This window comes from Lepisosteus platostomus, chromosome 7, assembly GCF_059453375.1.
Source record: "Lepisosteus platostomus isolate fLepPlt1 chromosome 7, fLepPlt1.hap1, whole genome shotgun sequence".
Lineage (NCBI taxonomy): Eukaryota > Metazoa > Chordata > Actinopteri > Semionotiformes > Lepisosteidae > Lepisosteus > Lepisosteus platostomus.
In genome coordinates this window covers 63669923-63689442 of record NC_142617.1, presented here as the reverse complement: position 1 = coordinate 63689442, position 19520 = coordinate 63669923, and the positions used below count along the sequence as shown (strand labels likewise).

The following is a 19520-nucleotide window of genomic DNA, read 5'->3' as shown; positions in this document are numbered from 1 at the left end:
ATTATCCAAATACGTCAGATGAACCAAATTGCCTCTTTTTTATGTTCAGAATATCTGTATCTGGACACAGATAAATCCCAAATCATGAACAAAAGTTTATATGTGCTTTTCCGAAAGTATCGCCTCGTGATCAAAGTAAATGGATTGAGTGCTCTGGATCTCTGGTTTGGGAGATCTGGATTGAGGAATATCTTTATTTGCTCAAGATTAGTGTAGATCAGAATCAGTGATGAGACTATATTAAACATATATATTGTATATTATAATCACCAACCACAAGTGCCGCATATTAACTGGCAGTTCTGTACATCTGCCAGTCGACCCTTCATTCTTGTCTAGCTTTAAGAAAGCTATTAATCCAAAGATCTAATCACGACTAATAGCCCACTAAACCAGTGTCCCTCGTGTCAGACACACAGTGCTTGCTTGCACGCTGGAAAGTAGTGCATCTTGTCTTGATCCCCGAATTTGCGTTCATATCATTTTTGTCGATTCTGGGACAGGGTTTGAAATCGGGCCTTATCCAAACAGGGTTTGTAACATCTTTTTTTTGGGGGGGGGGGCTGTGGAGGGGATTTTGGAGATATCGGTCATCTGCCCAACATCGTTATCCTGACTGGGGCTGCAGATTTGTTGTCATTTGGTTAATCCTTCCCGTTCTCGTGCTCAGCTTGGATTTAGCAGTATGCAGATGTCTCTGTCTGCAGCGCCATCTTGTCTGCCTGTTTCACCTTGACTTGGTATATGATATGGCTCCCACTAAAAAATACTCCCACTCTCTGTGATTGTTTTGATTTTTAGTGTCGCATTGTGCTTTTATAGTGTTGATAGGGGACTTAGTGAGGAGATTTGTCCTAATACCCCCAGTTTCTTCTTGTCATATTTTTCCCCATTACTTGACGTTGTCTGTTTCTGATCAGTCGTGCGTGGACAGGTTTTGGCACACCAGTGCTTGTGTTTTTTCTCCTTGGCTGCATGCAGCTTGCTGTTCTAAAATGTTTGTCTTTAAAAAAAAATCAAAGAATGGAACTTGCAAGAAGGGAACTGGGGCAAACAAAATAATCCCTACAATGAATTTTTTGAAGGCTCAGTTCATACGAGCCAGTGCTGTTGCCCGCTAATGGGATTGACTAGTTGGTATTTATGAGTTTCCTGGAGTAGTGTGATATTTATAAGCAGAAAAGCCTTTGTTTTAGATTCAGAGAAGCAGAGACTTAGAAAGATCTTGGATTCAGTCCAAAGACTGATTTTTTTTCATGAGACTCCCCAAGCTCTTAATGTATACCCTCATTGATTATTCCGCCTTCCAACATTTCATGCCCAGCTTCAGAAATTGTTTTCCTGTTGGGGGTTCTCGGTATGGATGTCATTGTGGAGAATTACATTTCTCGCAGAGCAGGCTCAGTTATTTGCTGTGTGATGCAGGGATGTGTCTCCCCCCCCTCCCCCATGTCTTTTGACTTTCTCTTTTTCTGTCTGCACAGCGCATTCTGCCATCAAAGACAACATGTGATTCAGGAACAGTGTAGAAAATAGCCAAGGGGGGCCACTGCTCTCAATGGCAACCAGACTCCGCAATAGTGTCTAAATTGCATAAAATCAGGAACGGTTATCAGTGGTGATTGTACTAGCTTGCTATAAATTCTATTACAATTAAAAACAGCATCTTTTATATAATATTATTAAACCATAAAAAGCATTTTTATTTATTGTACACACACATAAAAGTGCTTTTTCGACTGGTGATTGATTGTAACTATATTTTGTGTCTTGCAGTGTCATTTTGTACTATATTCTAATTATCAGTAAAACCCAGTTCAAACAGGACAGATTTACTCTACTTTTGTGTTTATATAAGAGCTATCTTTTTTGTTCTTCTCTGTAAAAAAAATGTAGCCTGTGCTTTAGGTGCAAAATATGAATGCTTAGATTTTTTTGCCAGCATGCTTGTAGTATTTAATGGTTACTTGTCCATCATGATTTACTGACATTAAATGTACTGTTCTAGTCATAAAATGCAGCTTTCTGGTGGAATTATATTGTTTCTGTGCATGTTGAACTGTTTAAACCAGACAGCTAGCCTTGTACTTTTGAACTCATGAAGTAATATTGTTAATATTGTTAACAATATTAAGCAGCCATATCACCCTGCAACTCACAACTGACAGCCCACTGAAGCTCAGCAGGTGTGAGCCTGGTCAGTACCTGGATAAGAGACTCCTGGGAAAAACTAAGGTTGCTGCTGGAAAAGGTGTTAGTGGGGCCAGCAGGGGGCACTCACCCTGTGGTCTGTGTGGGTCCTAATGCCCCAGTATAGTGACAGGGACACTATACTGTAAACAGGCGCCGTCCTTCGGATTAGACGTAAAACTAAGGTCCTGACTCCCTGTGGTCATTAAAAATCCCAGGGTGTTTCTGAAAAGAGTAGGGGTGTAACCCCTGTGTCCTGGCCAAATTTCCCATTGGCCCCTACCAATCATGGCCTCCTAATAATCCCCATCTATGAATTGGCTTCATCACTCTGTTCTCCTCCCCACTGATAGCTGATGTGTGGTGAGCGTTGTGGCGCACTATGGCTGCCGTCGCATCATCCAGGTGGGGCTGCACACTGGTGTTGGTGGAGGGGATCCCCATTACCTGTAAAGCGCTTTGAGTGGAGTGTCCAGAAAAGTGCTATATAAGTGTAAGCAATTATTATTATTATTATTATTATTATTGTTTCTTTATTTGCATGGCATGAGCTCAAAGGAAGAAAGTATGCTAAAGGTATCTTCCTCACAGCATTTTAAAAGAAGATTAGTTGCTGTTCTGTGGTTGGTTAGTTTTGTAAGTGTAGTGTATGTCCTTTTTAACATTGAAAAAGTGAGTGATTCCGTGTGATGCAGTGATATACAACCTCCTCTCCTTCCTGGTCTTTGCAATAGAAGTGCCTTATCAGTGTGGGTAATTGTAAACAACCTCAATCCTTGTACACAGATCACTAAGTGTCTTAGAATTATTTACCTAAGAGCCTCTTATATCTAATTCTCTTACAGCCCAGCCTTTTATTTGTTGTCCTTAACCAAGGTTTTCTCTTAGACCTGCATGTTGAAAAAAGGAATGTTAGTGTCTCAAAAGTGAAAGCAAAACTCACTTTCTAATGGCAAGAGAAATGTTTTTTGGGGAGCTGAGGGAGCTTTCTACAGTATTGCAGTGGCAGGGCATGAAGTTCAGCAACTGTTATTTATTCCTTTGCTGGTGCAGTGGATTAATGCGCTGTCTTAATCTGGTTGACATTTACCCCCTTTATTTGGGTCACCATGCTGTAGGAGCCAGAGACATCAGATCAGAGGAGAACTCGGTCTGCTAGGAATCATAGCTATGCCAGGTTAAAGATTACAAACTTATTTTGACTTCGGGGAAGTACACAAATTCTTCCTGCCTTGCTTTAAATTTAATTGTGGACACGTTGTCTGTTCTGTTTCCCATGTGATTCTCTGTTGTGTCTACTTAAAGTATTAGAATATAGCACAATTTTTTTTTCCAAAATGTGATTGATGTAGATTGCCCCACATTATTGCAACTTGCCAATAGACATGAAGAGAATGACTGGAAACAAATCTGGTTCTCCGTGCGTGTCCAGGCCACAATAGTGGGAATAGTTTACCAGAGTAAAAAATAACTGTCTAGACCAGAGGTCTGCCGCTCTGGTCCTGGAAAGCCACAGTGTATTCTTGGTGTGCATTCCAGCAGAGCTCTAAAGGACTTGAATCAATCTGTCTCTTAAATAGCAGGAGTTAACATACTCTCTATATCCCCAATCACTGACCATTAAAGAGTACCAGTAAAACATACAGGACAGTGGCTTGAGTGAATGGAACTGAAGGCCTGCGATCTCAGCAGATTCCCTCTGTTGCGAAGTCATACTGCATTAGCAGCTGAGATGGAGATCATAATCAAATGAAAACATCAAAAGATTACAGGAGTGGAACTCATAGAAATTATCAGGGACTTTTTACTTTGAAAACTACTGTATTCACTTCTGAAATACTGTCTGGATCCACAACGCACGGCTATATCGTTATTTAAACAACTGTGCATACATGTCAATATAAGTGCAAGACTACATGACAGATCACTGGTAACTAAGGGCGATGTTATTGGCAAATCACCGTTTTGGTACTATTTCTTCAAGTGCCTGTTAGCTCTTTGCTCTAACTCTGCCCTAAACGGTAAAGTCACACACACATAAGCACATGGCTATTCAGGAGCCACACTCTGCAGTGTCAGTCAGGCTGAGTTAGTTTGCTTAATGGGGTGACAAGACAAGTCTCAAGAGCAAGAGACAGCAGCGCTCTGCCTCAGGGTGTGCAGAAAGCTCAGGCACTAGAACTGGAAAATATCCGGTTTCAAAGGTTTTTCATCTGCCTCAGTCAGCTAGTGCTCAATTTCATGTCATGCGGATATGCTGATGTCCTAAAAGCAGATTGGTAAAACTGGAAAGATTTGCCACCTGAATAAAATATTTTTGTTAAAAAAATGGACTGTTTCATGAACCTAGCTTGTAGTTTTTATTATGTCCTAAACTTGCCTCTTTTAGGAAAAGAGTTTATTGTTATTCATGAAAAGAAACATTAATTTAAGCAACTTTCTTGAATGCGGTCTTTTGTTATTATTATAATATTTATATCACAGATACCTTTATTCACTGTAATGTACAATTTCTACAGTTTTTAAAAAAGAGTTTTTTGTGTAATGTTTTTTACTGATTCATCTGTATAACTGATATAATTAATGTTGAGAATGCTGGGAAAGTTACATATAAGGTAGGTTTTAAAACGTTATGCTTCTTTATTAACAGGCATTGGGATGTTATGAAGTGGGTTATGTTTTTGCTTCATCTATTGCATGTTGTAGGTGTGAAGTCATTAAAAGTGCTTTGATGTCAGTTACACACGCCAAGTGCAATCTGTGAACTGCACAGCAAAAATAAAGGAATTAGTTAAGTCTGTCAGCATAAGTAAATGTCCAGTTTTGCAGTTTATACATACTAAACAGTAGCTCTCCATTGATACTGGAGGTAAAGGGTGTGCGAACAGCAAGGCTAAACATTATTATCGCTCTCTCTGTCTGCTGCTGATCATTATTCCTTCAACCCTCCAAGAGCCCTAAATTAACCGATCTCCTAGATTTCCAGCATGTGAAAAGGAAGTGAAGAGTTTAGAGACTTTGAGAAGTACTTTGGTGCATACTTGGGTACTGGGTGGCAATCTAAAAGCAGGAAATCAGTAACAGATCATTTGACTAAAGGTCCCAGTTGCTGTTTAGCAATAAAGGTCAGAGGTCTTAAGGTTTTCCTATGGACTTTTTAGGGGTAATTGAGGTTATGTGTAAGAACTTGGACCACATTTTAAAAGCCTGCACAGAGGTGTTGATAAATTCATTTCTTGAAATGAATAAATACAACTTTTGCTTAAGAAGTGAAAAAGAAAACCAGCCTCGCTTAGGGTTTAATAGCACTGTGTGTGCTGCACATATAGTTTAATTCTTTAGCTCATGGTGTCCACAGTGACCTCAGACAGAATGAAGGAGAAATTGATGTTATTAACCTTGTGGCTCGCTGTGACTGCCAAATACCCCACTCTTCAAAACAAGAATGAAGAAAGACATTCCTTTCTTGTTTTCCCAGCAGAGGGTATTTGCAGCCCTGTGTTTTCGTTTTCCAGCCCAGTCTCCCCGCTGTGGAGCACACAGAGGCCCTCTTTTTCCGAGGGCCCACTCCAGAGCCAGCCCTCTGATCCAGGAGGCTTGCCAATGAATCCCTCTTATTACGCCGAGATTGAGTGCAGCCAAGCAGGCCAGCCGCTGTGCACCCCTATTACCGCTCGAGCGCGGCTCGGGAGATTGCTTGTCTCTTCCTCTTAATTGGCGACAGCAGCTGAAAAGCACAAGTGCAGCGAGGAGTAAATAGGTGGCTGGACTGTGCTGCATGCAGATGGTGTGGGCGCTGGGCTCCAGCCCTGTTCAAGTGCTAATGCCAGGAGTGCTTTTGTCAGAAGGACTTAGATGCTCTCTGACTCCTACCTTGTAATATTCTGGCGCACCTCTCCTAATATGGAAGTGGTGGATTTCATATTACAGGAGCGATTGCCTTGTCATTCTGGCAATATCCCAGCAAATTGAAAAGAATGGTGCCATTATTTTCTAGGCAGCGTTTACGGACGATTGGAATACAGAGCATCCTTTAGCATTTGTGTGAGCTGGGTTCTTGTCAGGATATTTTGAGCACGAGTGTTCGAGGAATGGTATTTTTTTCCTCTATTTCACACCCTACTAGTTTAAATGAGCTCACACATAATTCAAATTTTATTTACAAAGTAGACTGCTAATTTTTTTAAGTCCTTCCAGGGAAGAAGAGGTGTCCAATGAAATACACTGTCAATCACTTTATCTGGAAACAGATAAGCCACTTCTTGGATCCATCCATTTTCTACCCGGTTTATCCAATACAGGGTTGCTAGGGGGCTGGAGCCAATCTCAGCAAGCAGATACTGTTTCATAGAAAATAAATACTGAGAACTAATAAACCAGTGAGATGGCTCTTCCTTTAAAGTCTTGTAAATGTGAATGGAGAATGGTTCATTACATCATGGATCACGGATCTGAGCAGACTCAAAAGGAAGTCCCTTCATTCTGAACACTTCAGGTGTGTGCACGAGTCATTACAGTGCCTTCCTGTAAAGAGCAGGACCGGTTTTCGAGAGATACTAATTACAGTGCTCTCTGTGGTCCTGGGCCCACATTCGTTCAGGTGCTTTGGCAGTTTACATGAGCTGTTTGTCCCAAAAGATTTGAACATTGAATTTACTTATGTTTCACTGATGGTGAACAGCAGTTACATCAGGAATTCATTTGTACACAACATTTTAAGATCTGTTTGAACTAATTAATTATGAATTATTTATAATGGTGGAAAACTTTTCCAGTTTATATTCTTCCTGTACCATTTGAAACAAAAAGGACATTGATGTTCTGATCATCTTATTGGAATATCGTCTGTTGCAATTCCTTCTTTTAGTGTTTGAATCTTTGTCATGAGGACTGGGCAGATGAAGCAGAGCTCCAAGTTGATTTCCGCAATATGGAAACAATTACTTTGGAAGAGCGGGGGTTGTCAGATAGGATTCAGCAGCTTTAGAAATTCATTAGCAAATGGACACTGGCGTGTCGGAGTGGTTTGGATGAACTGGAAAAGTCTTTGATGCAAGGGGAGGTGAATGCTTGTACATCAAGGGTCATTCTCTTAGTTTCAGCCTTTAAACCTCTTGGACTGAGTTATTGCCCTCCTGAGAAGATACCACAGTACTCAGGTTTAAGTAATAGATAAGCTAAGCGCTTATAGTGTGCTGTTTAATAAGGAACCTCGTATCAATCAAGAAATTTATTCATGGTCGGCCTAATTTATATTCTTACTTCGTTTTGGATCTGTTTGACCTGACGCAGGATCCTGTAAGCTTCTGTGTTCAATCCTTTTCTCACTAGCTTATCCCATTCTAAACAATTCTCTGCTGTTGTCCTTGTTATTTATTTGTAACTGTTAAATGTGGAAATAACTGGTTTTTGAAAGACTTGTCGTGATTTTTGTCAAAATGGAGGCAAGGAACAAAGGATGGTGTTCTTGAAAAGCCTTTTGGCACAGCAGAAACATATTTTTCATCTGTGCCTCACCGTGTCTCACTCAAAGAGTTTAATGTTTGAAATATTAACCTTCTTCTGTGCACTTCCTAATGTTTTCAGGTGTTCAGGTATTTTTCTATAAGAATAGTTGTGTATACTAGTAGTAATCCACATAGAAAACATAAAAACATAGCACTCCAATCATTTATTACAATAATTGAAATTATTAAATTACACAGCTCACTACAGCAATTTCTAGGATTTGTTTCTATTTAAAAGTTAAGTCATATCCAAAAGGAAAAAGGTCGACTTAACTAAGTTTTCTGTAGGTCTTGCTTGGAAGAAAATTTAATCTATAAATTCAACATGCCACGAATATTAAAGCGGAACTGCAACACTATATTTATATTTCTGGGTTAGAAAGAATCTGTATTGATGAGTGCATTTCAAACCACAATAAAGGTCAAATGTGTGCAGTAACTTGTAAAACCTATTTAGTATAGCATAGAATAAATACGCAGCCCATTATTCTTCGATTCAGAATGAGGCAACAAAACTTACCATAACGTGTTGCGGCGGTATGACATTTTAAACAAACTCGTATAAATATTGCTTTCGATTTCAAGATGGCTTTGCTGGCAGATACTACTTATTAAGTCTGCGTGTTTATCACATTGGAAATTTCAGTGGTGAAATGTCTGATGTACAACCTGTACTTATTTTCTTATACATCGCATTGCATTAGTCATTACCGTGACTAGTGAGCAGGAAGGGCTTCATCATGTCGTAATTCATGGGAACTCGACTTACAGTACTTTTACAAAGTTCACGATTTTGTGCTTAATTTGTAATTTGTCACATTTTTCTATAATGTCAATGAATTTATTTTGTTACCAAGATTTAATAACCAGTTTGAGAAATTGGAACTTTAGTTCCCCTTTAAGTATTACAGAATCTTGCTTTGAAGAGTGTACATTTCTCCTGATAACCGCGCACAGTGGTCGTTTTTAAAATGGACTTGTGTCTAAGTAGCTCAATACCACGTTATATTTAGTGTTTTTCTGGAGCCTTCTGCTTTAAACCTCCAAATGTGCACAAGTGCTGTGTGTATTTTGTCACTGAAAGCCCCAAGGTGGTTCCGAGAGATGTAATCATAAATGTATCTGATTGTGGAATTGTGGATTGAGGAGTTAGTGTCAAAGCTCACCTACAGAAAGATTGAACAAGACTGCAGTTTTGCAACAAAAAGGGCAGCCCATCCACAGCTCACTCTGCTCTCCCTCTGTTAAAAACAGCCTGGGGCTTTTTGACTCCGGGTGTGTTGTGAGAGTCTCCCTGGATTTGTGTACTCTACCTCCTTCCTAAGTGTGAAAATGCCACCCTCTTAACTGTTTTCTCCTCCTTTCCTCGCAGTTTCCAGATACGTGTGAAGAGTCTGGCTCTCCGTTTGTCTTCATCTGTTCCAACCCCCAGGAACTCCTGGTGAAATTCCCCATGAAAGGGAAGCACAAGATCTGTAAGTCCTGCCTCTTTCATGTAGTGATTAAAGCTGCCTGAACCTTGCTGAGCTGTCACCGTCTTTTTTTTTTTTCGCACACAGATGTGCTTGTGAAAGCATGCTTTTATTGACTAGTGTCTGAGGGAGCTTCAGCGCTGACATCCTGTCACCTCTGATTTGTGTGCTTTGTGTGTCTGCTCTTTCAGGATATTGATACTGTTCTTCACATCTTTCCTCTGCTGTTTTCATTATTTAATTATAAAGCGGCATAGATCTGTGCTGAGCATTTTGCCTTAAACATTTTCAGCTATAGTGCAGGTTATTTCTATTTTTTAGAACCTGCCACTTCTTGTCTGCTTAATACGCAAACCATGCTTCTCAGGATCAAAATGTTTCCAAACCAATTAGGAGACAAAGGTGAACAGATGACCTGAAACTGACATCACTTGAATTTTTCTTTCTGTTCACAAGCAAGATTCCTTTTCTTTGAAAGTTAGCTTTCCTTTTCTCCCTTTTGGCATCCATGTGTGGACCTGTGCAGTGCCTTTGAACATAACTGAGTAGCGCGTGTCCTCGCTGATGTAAAACAAGAGCCCTGGGTAATATAGCAGATGGGTTCTGCTGGCCCTGCAGTTTCAAAGCAGACATGCACGTGAGCCAATGCACAGTACTTTTCAGAGCTCTCTAGATATTTTTAGAAAACGTCAGTGTAGACTAATGGCACATAATGAATAATTCCTTTTACCATAGTATGTCTCTGCACTTAATGGCCTCAGTGTTTTAAATGTAAAATAGTAGGCTGGACCCTCATGGCATCTTAGGACTCATATTAAACTGAAAGATTTAACATTGCTCCGCAAGCAGAAGAAACACCGGCTTCCTCTTTTCCGCCCCTATCCTTGCATCTCCACAGCTGCTGTAGGGATGAGGATGCCGCCACAAATTAATTAATTTCACCACCAATTTCCCTTGTGATGGAGGAGCATGTCCTGTTTTCAGTGGAAGAGCCACTCACAAGCCCTACGATCTCCTGATCTCCTAGTCATGCTAGCTTCTTCCCGGGAAAGAAAGGAGCTCTCTGTGCCACAGGCAGGGGGATTGTAAGAGCAGGCCTATTCAAATGCCTGTTGTGCTTGCTGTAGCGCTCTTGCTTTAAAACCACTGCCCTGCAGCTTTTTTCTTCCGTTTTCTCATTATCTGTTTAATACTGGTTGTTCTTTACCGCATAGGGTACTGCATTAAACACAGGCAAACTTTATTCTTCAGTTTACACACTTGATACAAGAACAAAAAGGGAGATTAGCTCATTACAGCCCACAGCACGCATTTAAACAATTACATGACGTAGGAAGGACATGTCCCCAGCTCCAGTTACTTGCACGCGTAATACAGTACATGCATCCACTCCCTGATCCAGGCTGATCATTATTGTGCTCCCAGTCTGTACAATCTGTGGCATGTAGAATTGCATTGGGTCTGGACTCTAATACTGTAATTAAATTCCAACTAATCAAAGCCCATCGAGCACCGCCATCTGATCGGCCTTCATATCCCCTTTATTCATCTGTCTTGGAGCACAGAGTCAAGGTCGCCTGTACCATTTAACGATGAGTATCCATGACTGCAGCCCCTGCGTTAGCATTGGATTTACGTTTCTCGGTTTTCATAATCTACTCCAGAGGGTTTGTGAAGGAATTTTGTTTTCCTTAACCTGGAATCATGTTGTGGAAATGATCAAGTGAGGTAAAAAAACAGTATTTTATTGCTAAAACAGTCAAATACTGATCTTGGATGACATCACAGTTTGCAGTATGAATAATTAAGGTGTTAAAAAAGGTGTTGGATTTTTGGATCTGTTTTCACACAGCTTGTGTATGAGTGTACAGTAAACCCAGCTTCTAAACAACCATAACGCTTCCAAACTGTGTGCAGCAATTTTAGATCTGCTATGGGATACAATGTCTTTGGACTTTGTATCGATATGATTGTACAGGTATTTTTTTAATGAATATTTTGCCAGCTTTTGTGCCATGTGGGAATAATATTGTATTTTATTTGTCAGTACAAGAAAAAACATATGCAATATAAATAAAATTGTAGGAAGCATCTTGTTAATGAGATCACTTGATATCTACTCTAACACTGAATTCTTTAAAAAAAAAACTTTGAGAGAGTTTAGGATCTTGTATGCAGTCACCTTACCTCATTGTTCCTGACGGGCTGCATTTTAGGAATAAGAAAACAGGGAAACACAATTTACCAGCATCTGTTTTTTATTGTTTAATCTCTTTCTTCAGTTGGAAAAGAGGTTATTTATTCACGTGCTTCATTTAGTATTCATACATTTCCAAGTCTGTTTGCAAACTCTGAGTGCGAAGGGACATTTTATGCTCTGGAGGATACAGAACAGAAATAGTGTTTCAGGTCCATTGAGCCCAGCTGCAGGAGGGTCGTTTTTGCACAGTAGATGTGAGGAGGGCTGAGGAACGGTGGAACTTGTTTATTTCAGATCTGTCACTCAGCTAATGGGGAGCATGGAGCAGACAGAGCTGTTAATGTGGAGTCAGGAATCAGTCAACCAACCATAGAACTGATCTAGAGTGTGCTGTTGGCTCTGAGACTTTGCAAGAAGATATAAAATTATAAAAATGTAATCTAATTACAGATACATTTGATTGTACATACAGTGAGTATGTTAAGGTTTGGTGGAAAGCTTAAACTAGCCATATACACTGGTTTTCACTTGTGTTTTAGTCAGCATTGTCCCTAAAAAAGACTACCAGATACTCTCCTTTGTCTGTTGGTGTTTTATCTGGACTTGAGACCTTGGGACCTATATCAGTTTCCAGTGATTCTGGTTTGTGATGTGTGGAGATGTTTTGTGGCGCTAGTTTGGACATTTATAAAAATAAATGTGTTTATCTTTGTTTCTGTGCATCTGTTTATCAATGTTAAATAAAAGGCTCAAATGGAAAGAAATGCTCTTGATAGATTAATGTCTTGCTACTGTCAAAGTGTCGGAAAAATTGACCTATGAAATAGGAGTGACATAAAAAATAAACCAAAGGATTTCCAGGGTTTCAGATAAGCAGTGTGAGCATTTTTCAAGAAAAAGAAAAACATGTTGCTTGTATTTAGTCCAAAAATCTCCTTTGATGAGGAGAAGGTAAGTGAATACCTTATTATTATTATTATTATTATTATTATTATTATTATTATTATTATTATTATTATTATTATTATTATTATTATTATTATTACTAAGTGAATGCTCTTAAGAGTTTGATTGTTGGTTGTGATCTGCCGGATGCTGTCTTCAGCGATTATGCCAGGCTGCTGCGATGTCTTGCTAGTGTCAGAGTGTCTGAAAAATTGAACAAAAAACATCATGTTGTGGTGAGAGCCAAGTACTGTCACAGCCCATTTGTGCCGGGAGAAAATGGCATTAGATGAGAATTTAGTGGAAAATTGAATACTATCGCACATTGAGCTGAAAAGGAATCGTTCAGGTCCAATGATTCCTTGCAGCAGCCTCGGTGACCCAGAGTGGAGAACCAGTGAGGCCTGGTTTGGAGGCACTGTGCAGTGATATCAGTCAGGGCAGTTTGAGAGGTGGGCCACCATTCTGTGTTTGTTGCCAAAACATGACCTGTCATTTGTGAGCTGTCATTTTCTGTCGTCGTGTTTACCCAACGAGCTGTGACCATGTCTGACGAAGCGATTATGAAGATGTCTGTTTGGACCCGTGGTTAATCCTAACACACCGCTGCCACAACCAGTTCGAAATAGGCCAAAACAAAACCCTCTGCTGAGCAGATGAAGATTTACCTGTTTTCTCAGGTCAGATAACTTCAGTGCTGTAATGTCAGATTGTCATGTCTCTGCCAAGCTGCTGTCAGGCTGTGATGGCTGTGACTCAGCCTTGTTCAGCAGTGCTGTGCAGCATTTTTCATAATTAACGCAATGCAAGAGTACCCTTGCCAGCTCCTTGCAAAGTGCTGACATAAGATCCTTGCCACTTGTGCATAGAGGTCACGGGCTTGGTCTCCTGTCATGAGCCAATACCCTGCGGTCCTTCAGGCTCAGGATAGAAGCTGCGCGAGTGCCGTTTCTGTTTTTTCTCAAAATCTCACCTGTCTGAGGAATAATAGGCAAGGATGGGTACGTTTGTATTCTAATTTGATACTGATTCTGTGAGACAGAGTCTTAAGGGAGAATCTCAGATGAAAGAGTTGGAATCCAAATGAAGAGGTAATTCAGTGCATGTAAAAGATTTTTATTGACACAACTCTGTGATTTGTGACTGGCTAATGAAGAATATTTCTGGAATCGTGTTAAGTGAGGTTCATTCATGGCTTATGAATAGCTGCACACACAGGAGTATAGTCATACCTGCATCCTTGGCCTGGTCTCAGTCATTCCATTTCTATTATGACTAAAATTGTTGCATCCTGAAGAGATACAAAAAGTGAGTATTTGAATTTACCTTGCTTCTATGTGTAAGAGAAGGTATCTCCTAACTCGACAGTGTTTGCACTAGGATTTTCATTATAACCAAAGTGTGATTTTCATTGCAAGTAAAAAAGTGGTAACATGAAGTGAGCTGATTAAAGAAATTAGAACTGACGGTAACCCTGTCTGAGGTATTTTGGTTTATTTCTTTTAAAACATATCATACAATTTAATGGGATTTGATGCAATTTGGGAATTGCTGCATGCCTTCTGATAAGTCTTTTTTAAAGATCCATCTTTTCACCTAACAGCACCTGATATAGTTCAAGACTGATTCTTGATCTTGCTTGATCAGAATGCAGTTATTCAGTTACAGTAATCCTTGCTTGTCCTTCTTAAAGCTCCTGCTCTGTAGGACTCACTGTCTATTCCATTCAGCCACCCAGGGGTTGTACAAGTCTATTATCAACAGTAATATGCACTTAGCTGTGATCAGTGCTCTTAGCAGCAATGTACAGGACTCCTAGCTCACCTTGCCTTTCAAGCTGTGTTTCTGTTTAGCAGGGTATGTCCTTGGGGAATGATAATTCACTGGAAATGTAAAGGAAGAGTTTATATCCTCTGCATATTTCTCTTATTTCCTTTCTTACCTGTTATGTAATGTATTTGTTCTGCGTGATTCCCTGGTGTTGTCACTTTTCTGGTGTCTATTTTTTATGCTAATAAAGCGATAAAAGAAAACCGCAAGTTCTGACAAGCCGAACAGTGGAGCTGAATGTGGGGAAGTGGATAAGTGGTACACATATCAATTCTTCTAATATATCCTCAATGGCCTTGTGCGACACTAATTTGATTCCTCCACACAAGTCTTCAGAATCGCCTTATAGCAGATGTTGTCACTTAAGCAGTTACTTAACAAAAGCTTAGCAGCAGCTGAGAATTGTGGAGGCACTACAGGGCTGAAGAAACAGCAGTGCTTTTAAAATCAATTAAGCAACAGAATTTTAATTGAACTTAACACAAGCCAACCACAACAATTCTTCTTCCATTCATGTAATCAAAACAAGTGGAAGGTTAGAAAGGAGAGAAAGCTCATCGGGCATTTTTGATTCTTTGTAGATAATTGATCTGATGATCTCATCCTGCTGCGTTTTAAGGAAAGCCTTGGTACTGACTCCTGCATAATTTATTCCAGGCCCCACACCACTTTGACAAAAAAGTGCCTCCTGTTCTCTGTTGTGTTCTCTGATTTGTGTTTAACTGTTGTTCCTGGAGAAATGTTCTGCAACCGTTTTCAATATTGTACTTTAATGATAACTCAATCCACTGCATGCTTGTGATGGCGGTTATTTTTTGTAAAGGTTTCACACACTGAGATATTCAGCCACTTTCGCCAAAAATGAGCTTTCGTGGCTCTATGTCGCAGTTGAAAAAGCAGTGTTGTGAGGATCTTTCTTTTCAGGATTGAAATCTTTCACATGCTAAATTTAATATGCGTCATGTCAAGCGATCATCACTACATACTTTGCATTTTGCTTTGAATAAGCCATATGACTTATTTTTAAATGACTCAAGTATGGGAAAATAATTTGGACTGTTAACAAACTAATGCAAAATCCCAGAAGCTCGTGGCTGGAAAGAAGTTACCCCCACTGTGTTTTTTACGAAGACCTCAGTTGTCTTGCTCTGTCCATTATTATGCTCCAGTCTCTGTGAGCTCGCCAGTAGAGCTGTACTGGAGCAACAGCCAGGTCTCTGGCTGGCCCTCGCACTTGTGTGATTGGGGAGATAACTTGGGGAAATTCCCTGCCAGAAAAGAACACGCTTTTAATGCATCTGCCTTAAACAATCACAGGGCAGAGCTGTTGTTTTTAATTTTTTGTTTTTGACAGGCTAATATTGCAAATTACAGTAGGTTTTGTTTAGATTGAGAAAGTACTGTCACATCTTTTTAAAATTTTCATTTTGAGCTAAGAGCAATTCCAGGCTTCTTAATAAAAATGTTTTTCCCTTGAAGCATTGAATTTCTTATACACGAGATATCACCTAATTTGTAAAATTTGCTATATTGTGCTGTTTAGTTTTTCACTTTTCATTACCACCCTGACACCTTGATTGTTTGACGTTATCTGCTGCAGTGTTTCACGTTCTCAACCATATTTGCATTTTGCAGGAGACGTGTTAATAAAATTCTCATGATTCTCGTGATTTTTTTTAGCGTAGTGGATAGGTGCTATGACTTGGCTAGTAACTGCAGAAATGGACACTAGAACTTAGGGTTGAACTAAAGCAGTGTTACAAGCACAGCGCATACAGGGCACATAATGGAAAATGTAGCTGCTTATAAACAGCAGGAAGCAAAGGTTTGTAGGAAGTCAGCCTCCTACTCCGCTCTTTGCTGGGCTCCTTAATTTCTTCACAAACATCAGATTGTTGTTGTTCATTGTAATAAGGATCATTATTCCTACTATAAAATAACTACGCTGCAGCGTACTGAACTGTGTGGAGTGTTCCATTCATTTATTTTTGTCTCATTCAATCAGTGCCTTGTAGATCTACAAGGTATTTCGCTTTGAAGCATCAACAGGATACTTTACATGAATGCAGAGTTTTAAATTGTTATTTAGGATTGATTACTAAAAAGAAAATTGAAATACCTGAATTGGAATCCCCTTTTTATGAACATTGTGCTGTGTTCAGTGATATGGGGTAGGATTTTTGCGATTGCCTTCCAATTAAAGAATTGCAGCTTTCATAACCTGGATGGTTTCACCAGAGGGAAAAAAAAACACGTTTGTGTGTCTGTGTTTGCACCTCTGGCAAGATGACCAGGATCAAGCCTCAACATTAGGGTAATTCTCTAACAGGCAGAGCTCACTCCCGGAGAGCTGGGACACTAACGGCCATCATGCCTGACACAGGAGGTGGAATCATGACAGCAGCTGATTAAGGCTCAGGAATAACGTCTCCGTCTTCCCTTGCCTGCAGCTGTTTGTCTTGATCTATTGACATATTTAGCAGATCGGTAGGAGGGCGAAAGAGAAAAGAGATGATCTCTGCTCAGTGAAGAGCCCCAGCCAAATCATCCAGAGCAGTTGCTTTTTGTGGGCGCAAACAGCATTCAGTGTTTCTTTCACTTCCTCCAGCAATGCATGACATTAATAGAAAAGCCATTTATTTGCAGGGTGGTATTGCTATTCTGATGGTGATGCAGATGAGGGACACAGGTGGAGTTGTAGATAGATAAATCTGAAGATAATGGAGTCAGGCTTGATATTTCCCTGGCCATCGGGACTTCTAGGGCACAGCTACCTTTGCAAACCGAGACTGTATTTGGAGAGAAATTGATGGAGAGAGCTATGCTCCTTTCCATATGCTTTTAGTTGAATTTCTAGTTTTGTCATTGTTTTGTTTTCAGAATCATGGCATTTGAAATTCCTTACTCTTCAGCGTTTGCTCTGTGTCTCTTTGTCCACCTCTGGCTAGTGTTGCCATTTCCTGGTCAGGGAGACTCGTTCTTTGTTAAGCCAGATTGCGTCAGGGTTGGCGTGCAGGAGGTCCCATTGCAAAAGTGCCGTGTTTCCTTTGGTAGAATAAGTCAGGAATTTGGAAAGGGATGGGTACTCAAAACATCATTTTAATTTTGCCCAGAATCTACACTGGAGAGAATCATTTGGACTAAAGCACTCCAAATTCTGAGTAACAAACTTGTTTTCCAGAAATAAGCTTAATACATAAGCAATAAATGTCTTGAGGATTTAATAAATCCCTCTTTCTTGACTCCATTTGTCGTCACTTTACTCCATTCAGAGCTGTAGGGGGCTACATTGCTGGAATAGGAAGAATGCTAGGGAGCTGCCTGGGGTTATATCATCACACACTCCTTTGTTCTCAGTAGTTTCTAGGGACTGCCTGCTGCTGACAAAGTGTTATTTTCATTCCAAGATACTCTTTTCTATCTAAGTGGTGGTGGTTAAAATGACTTCCACATTGTTTTCTTCCTAGTATTGTTTTGAGTCACTGAGGAATTAGGAGAAAAAATAATTTGATGTATAATTGTGTTTTTCTGCTTTTGGGGTGAAATAACTGAATTACGGCCTCCCAGTTACATATTAGATGACTTCTGGTTCGGATCATGCATACCTTGAGCTGAAATGCAGTTACAATCTTTAAAAAAGGTCAGAGCATTTTTTTATGACTTGGTCTTTTCTTTCGTCATCCATAGTGACATCTTCTCACCACTAGTTGTGACTGGTGTTATGTCTGGTTTTATCAACCTGAGCCTGCTTCATTTACGTCTGTTCGTACCATTTGGGAACCGCATAGCCTAAACTGCAGCTGAACCTGTATGAGAGTTCTGGCTGTAGTGGTTTGTTTGTCTTTTGGTTACCGGGGGGGTTCGTTTACGCCTGGCTCACCTGCTGTCTGTGCACTGCGTCAGGGTGACTCAGGCTGGTTGGCTTCAGAACTCGATTCATGATTCCTTTAGCCCGCAGGCGGCCTTTCAGTCCCACTCACTGTCGCTGGCTGGAATTGCCTTTTGAGAGTGATGCCAAGACTGGCTGAGGTGCAGCTGGGCAGGAGATTGTTAGTTTAGCTGGCAAAAGTGCCCACTTTTGCCAGTTTGGAATATGGAAGGCTGGGTATTACCAGTAGGAAATCTGACTGCTGTCCAGTTTACATGTCCATGTGGTTAGGAACCTGCCTGAGCAGGCCTGATGACCAGGTTCACAGACATCCTGGGTGTAGGCAGAAATGCTCTGGCTGTTTGGAATTTGGGTATTAAGACTGATGTGGCAATAAACTGGGAACAAATATTTGGCAGTTCTAGAAAAGTACCTTTGAGGCCTTTAGCTTTTCTCCACGGAAAAAAGAGCTTATCCCTTAGGTTTGCTGTCACTTAACTATGGCATAGACGTTTTTTAATGACACAGCATTCTTTAAAAAGGGCACATAGCTGGCCAGACAATTTCTGAGCAACAGGAATGAAAATTAGTTTGACTTGATGGCTTATTGTTAGATTCCATTGTTGCTCAGGAGGTAGACGCTAGGGTAGATAACTGATTCAGCATTGAGTACCTTTCAGAAATGATTGATTTAGTGGATTCAGTGCTTACATTTGAGATTCTAACCTTACAATTGGCAACAGTAACAGGAGAGTTGGAGTTGAGTTCATAAGCAATGTAAGGATTTGTACATTTGCAGACATTAATTAAGCAGTGGCACTTTGTATTTTAACTTTTAAAAGATTTAATTTTAATCTTTACCTATCACCTCTAAACAGGAGACCGAGTGGTCAGTAGCCCTGAAAGAGGTATCAAAGTAAAAAAATAAATAAAACAATTACTGAATTAATGAACAGTCTTTTTTGTAATACAGAGTGCCAATATCTGAAGTCTGCAAACATGATTTGAAGTTCTGGAACATTTATATATAATTCATTATTATATATAAATGTCATTAAGACAGCACAAATTATATTGGATATTAGTAGACAAAAATTCATGTTTAAAATTATATACAATACAGTGAGCTGGTGGTAGTCTGGTTTAGTATACTTACATGTGGTAAATGTGCATTGTGTATATATTACATACTATACTAAAAAACACTAAGACATATATGAGGTATTGTTTTCATATTCATATTTCATAACGTCTCTTGACGTTTTGCATGATAACATTTCTTTACTAATGTTGAGTCTGACATTTAATAGTTTTTTACCTGTGTGCAGTTTAAACGTATCAGTGCTGCAAGCTTTACTTGTGGAGTAAGGAGCAATATTCCAAAGCACTGCATAGCTGCGTATTAAGACAAACAGTGAGTCACAGCAAAGAATTGAATTGTTAGCACTTTCAAGTGTTTTAATCCATAATGTGACAGCCATTCATTTATCAGTAGAAACACGCGCCCA

The 19520-nt window shown here is 39.9% G+C and overlaps 1 protein-coding gene across 2 annotated transcripts in view; it reads left to right on the top strand.

The window, feature by feature from the left end:
• The window catches only part of trip4 (thyroid hormone receptor interactor 4), a 38128-nt gene that overhangs the window by 10821 nt on the left and 7787 nt on the right, over positions 1-19520 (top strand). For both annotated transcript variants that reach the window (XM_088641732.1, XM_088641731.1), the window contains exon 12: positions 9070-9172. In XM_088641732.1, the coding sequence (XP_088497858.1) occupies positions 9070-9172 (103 nt within the window). The remainder of the gene's footprint in view (positions 1-9069; positions 9173-19520) is intronic.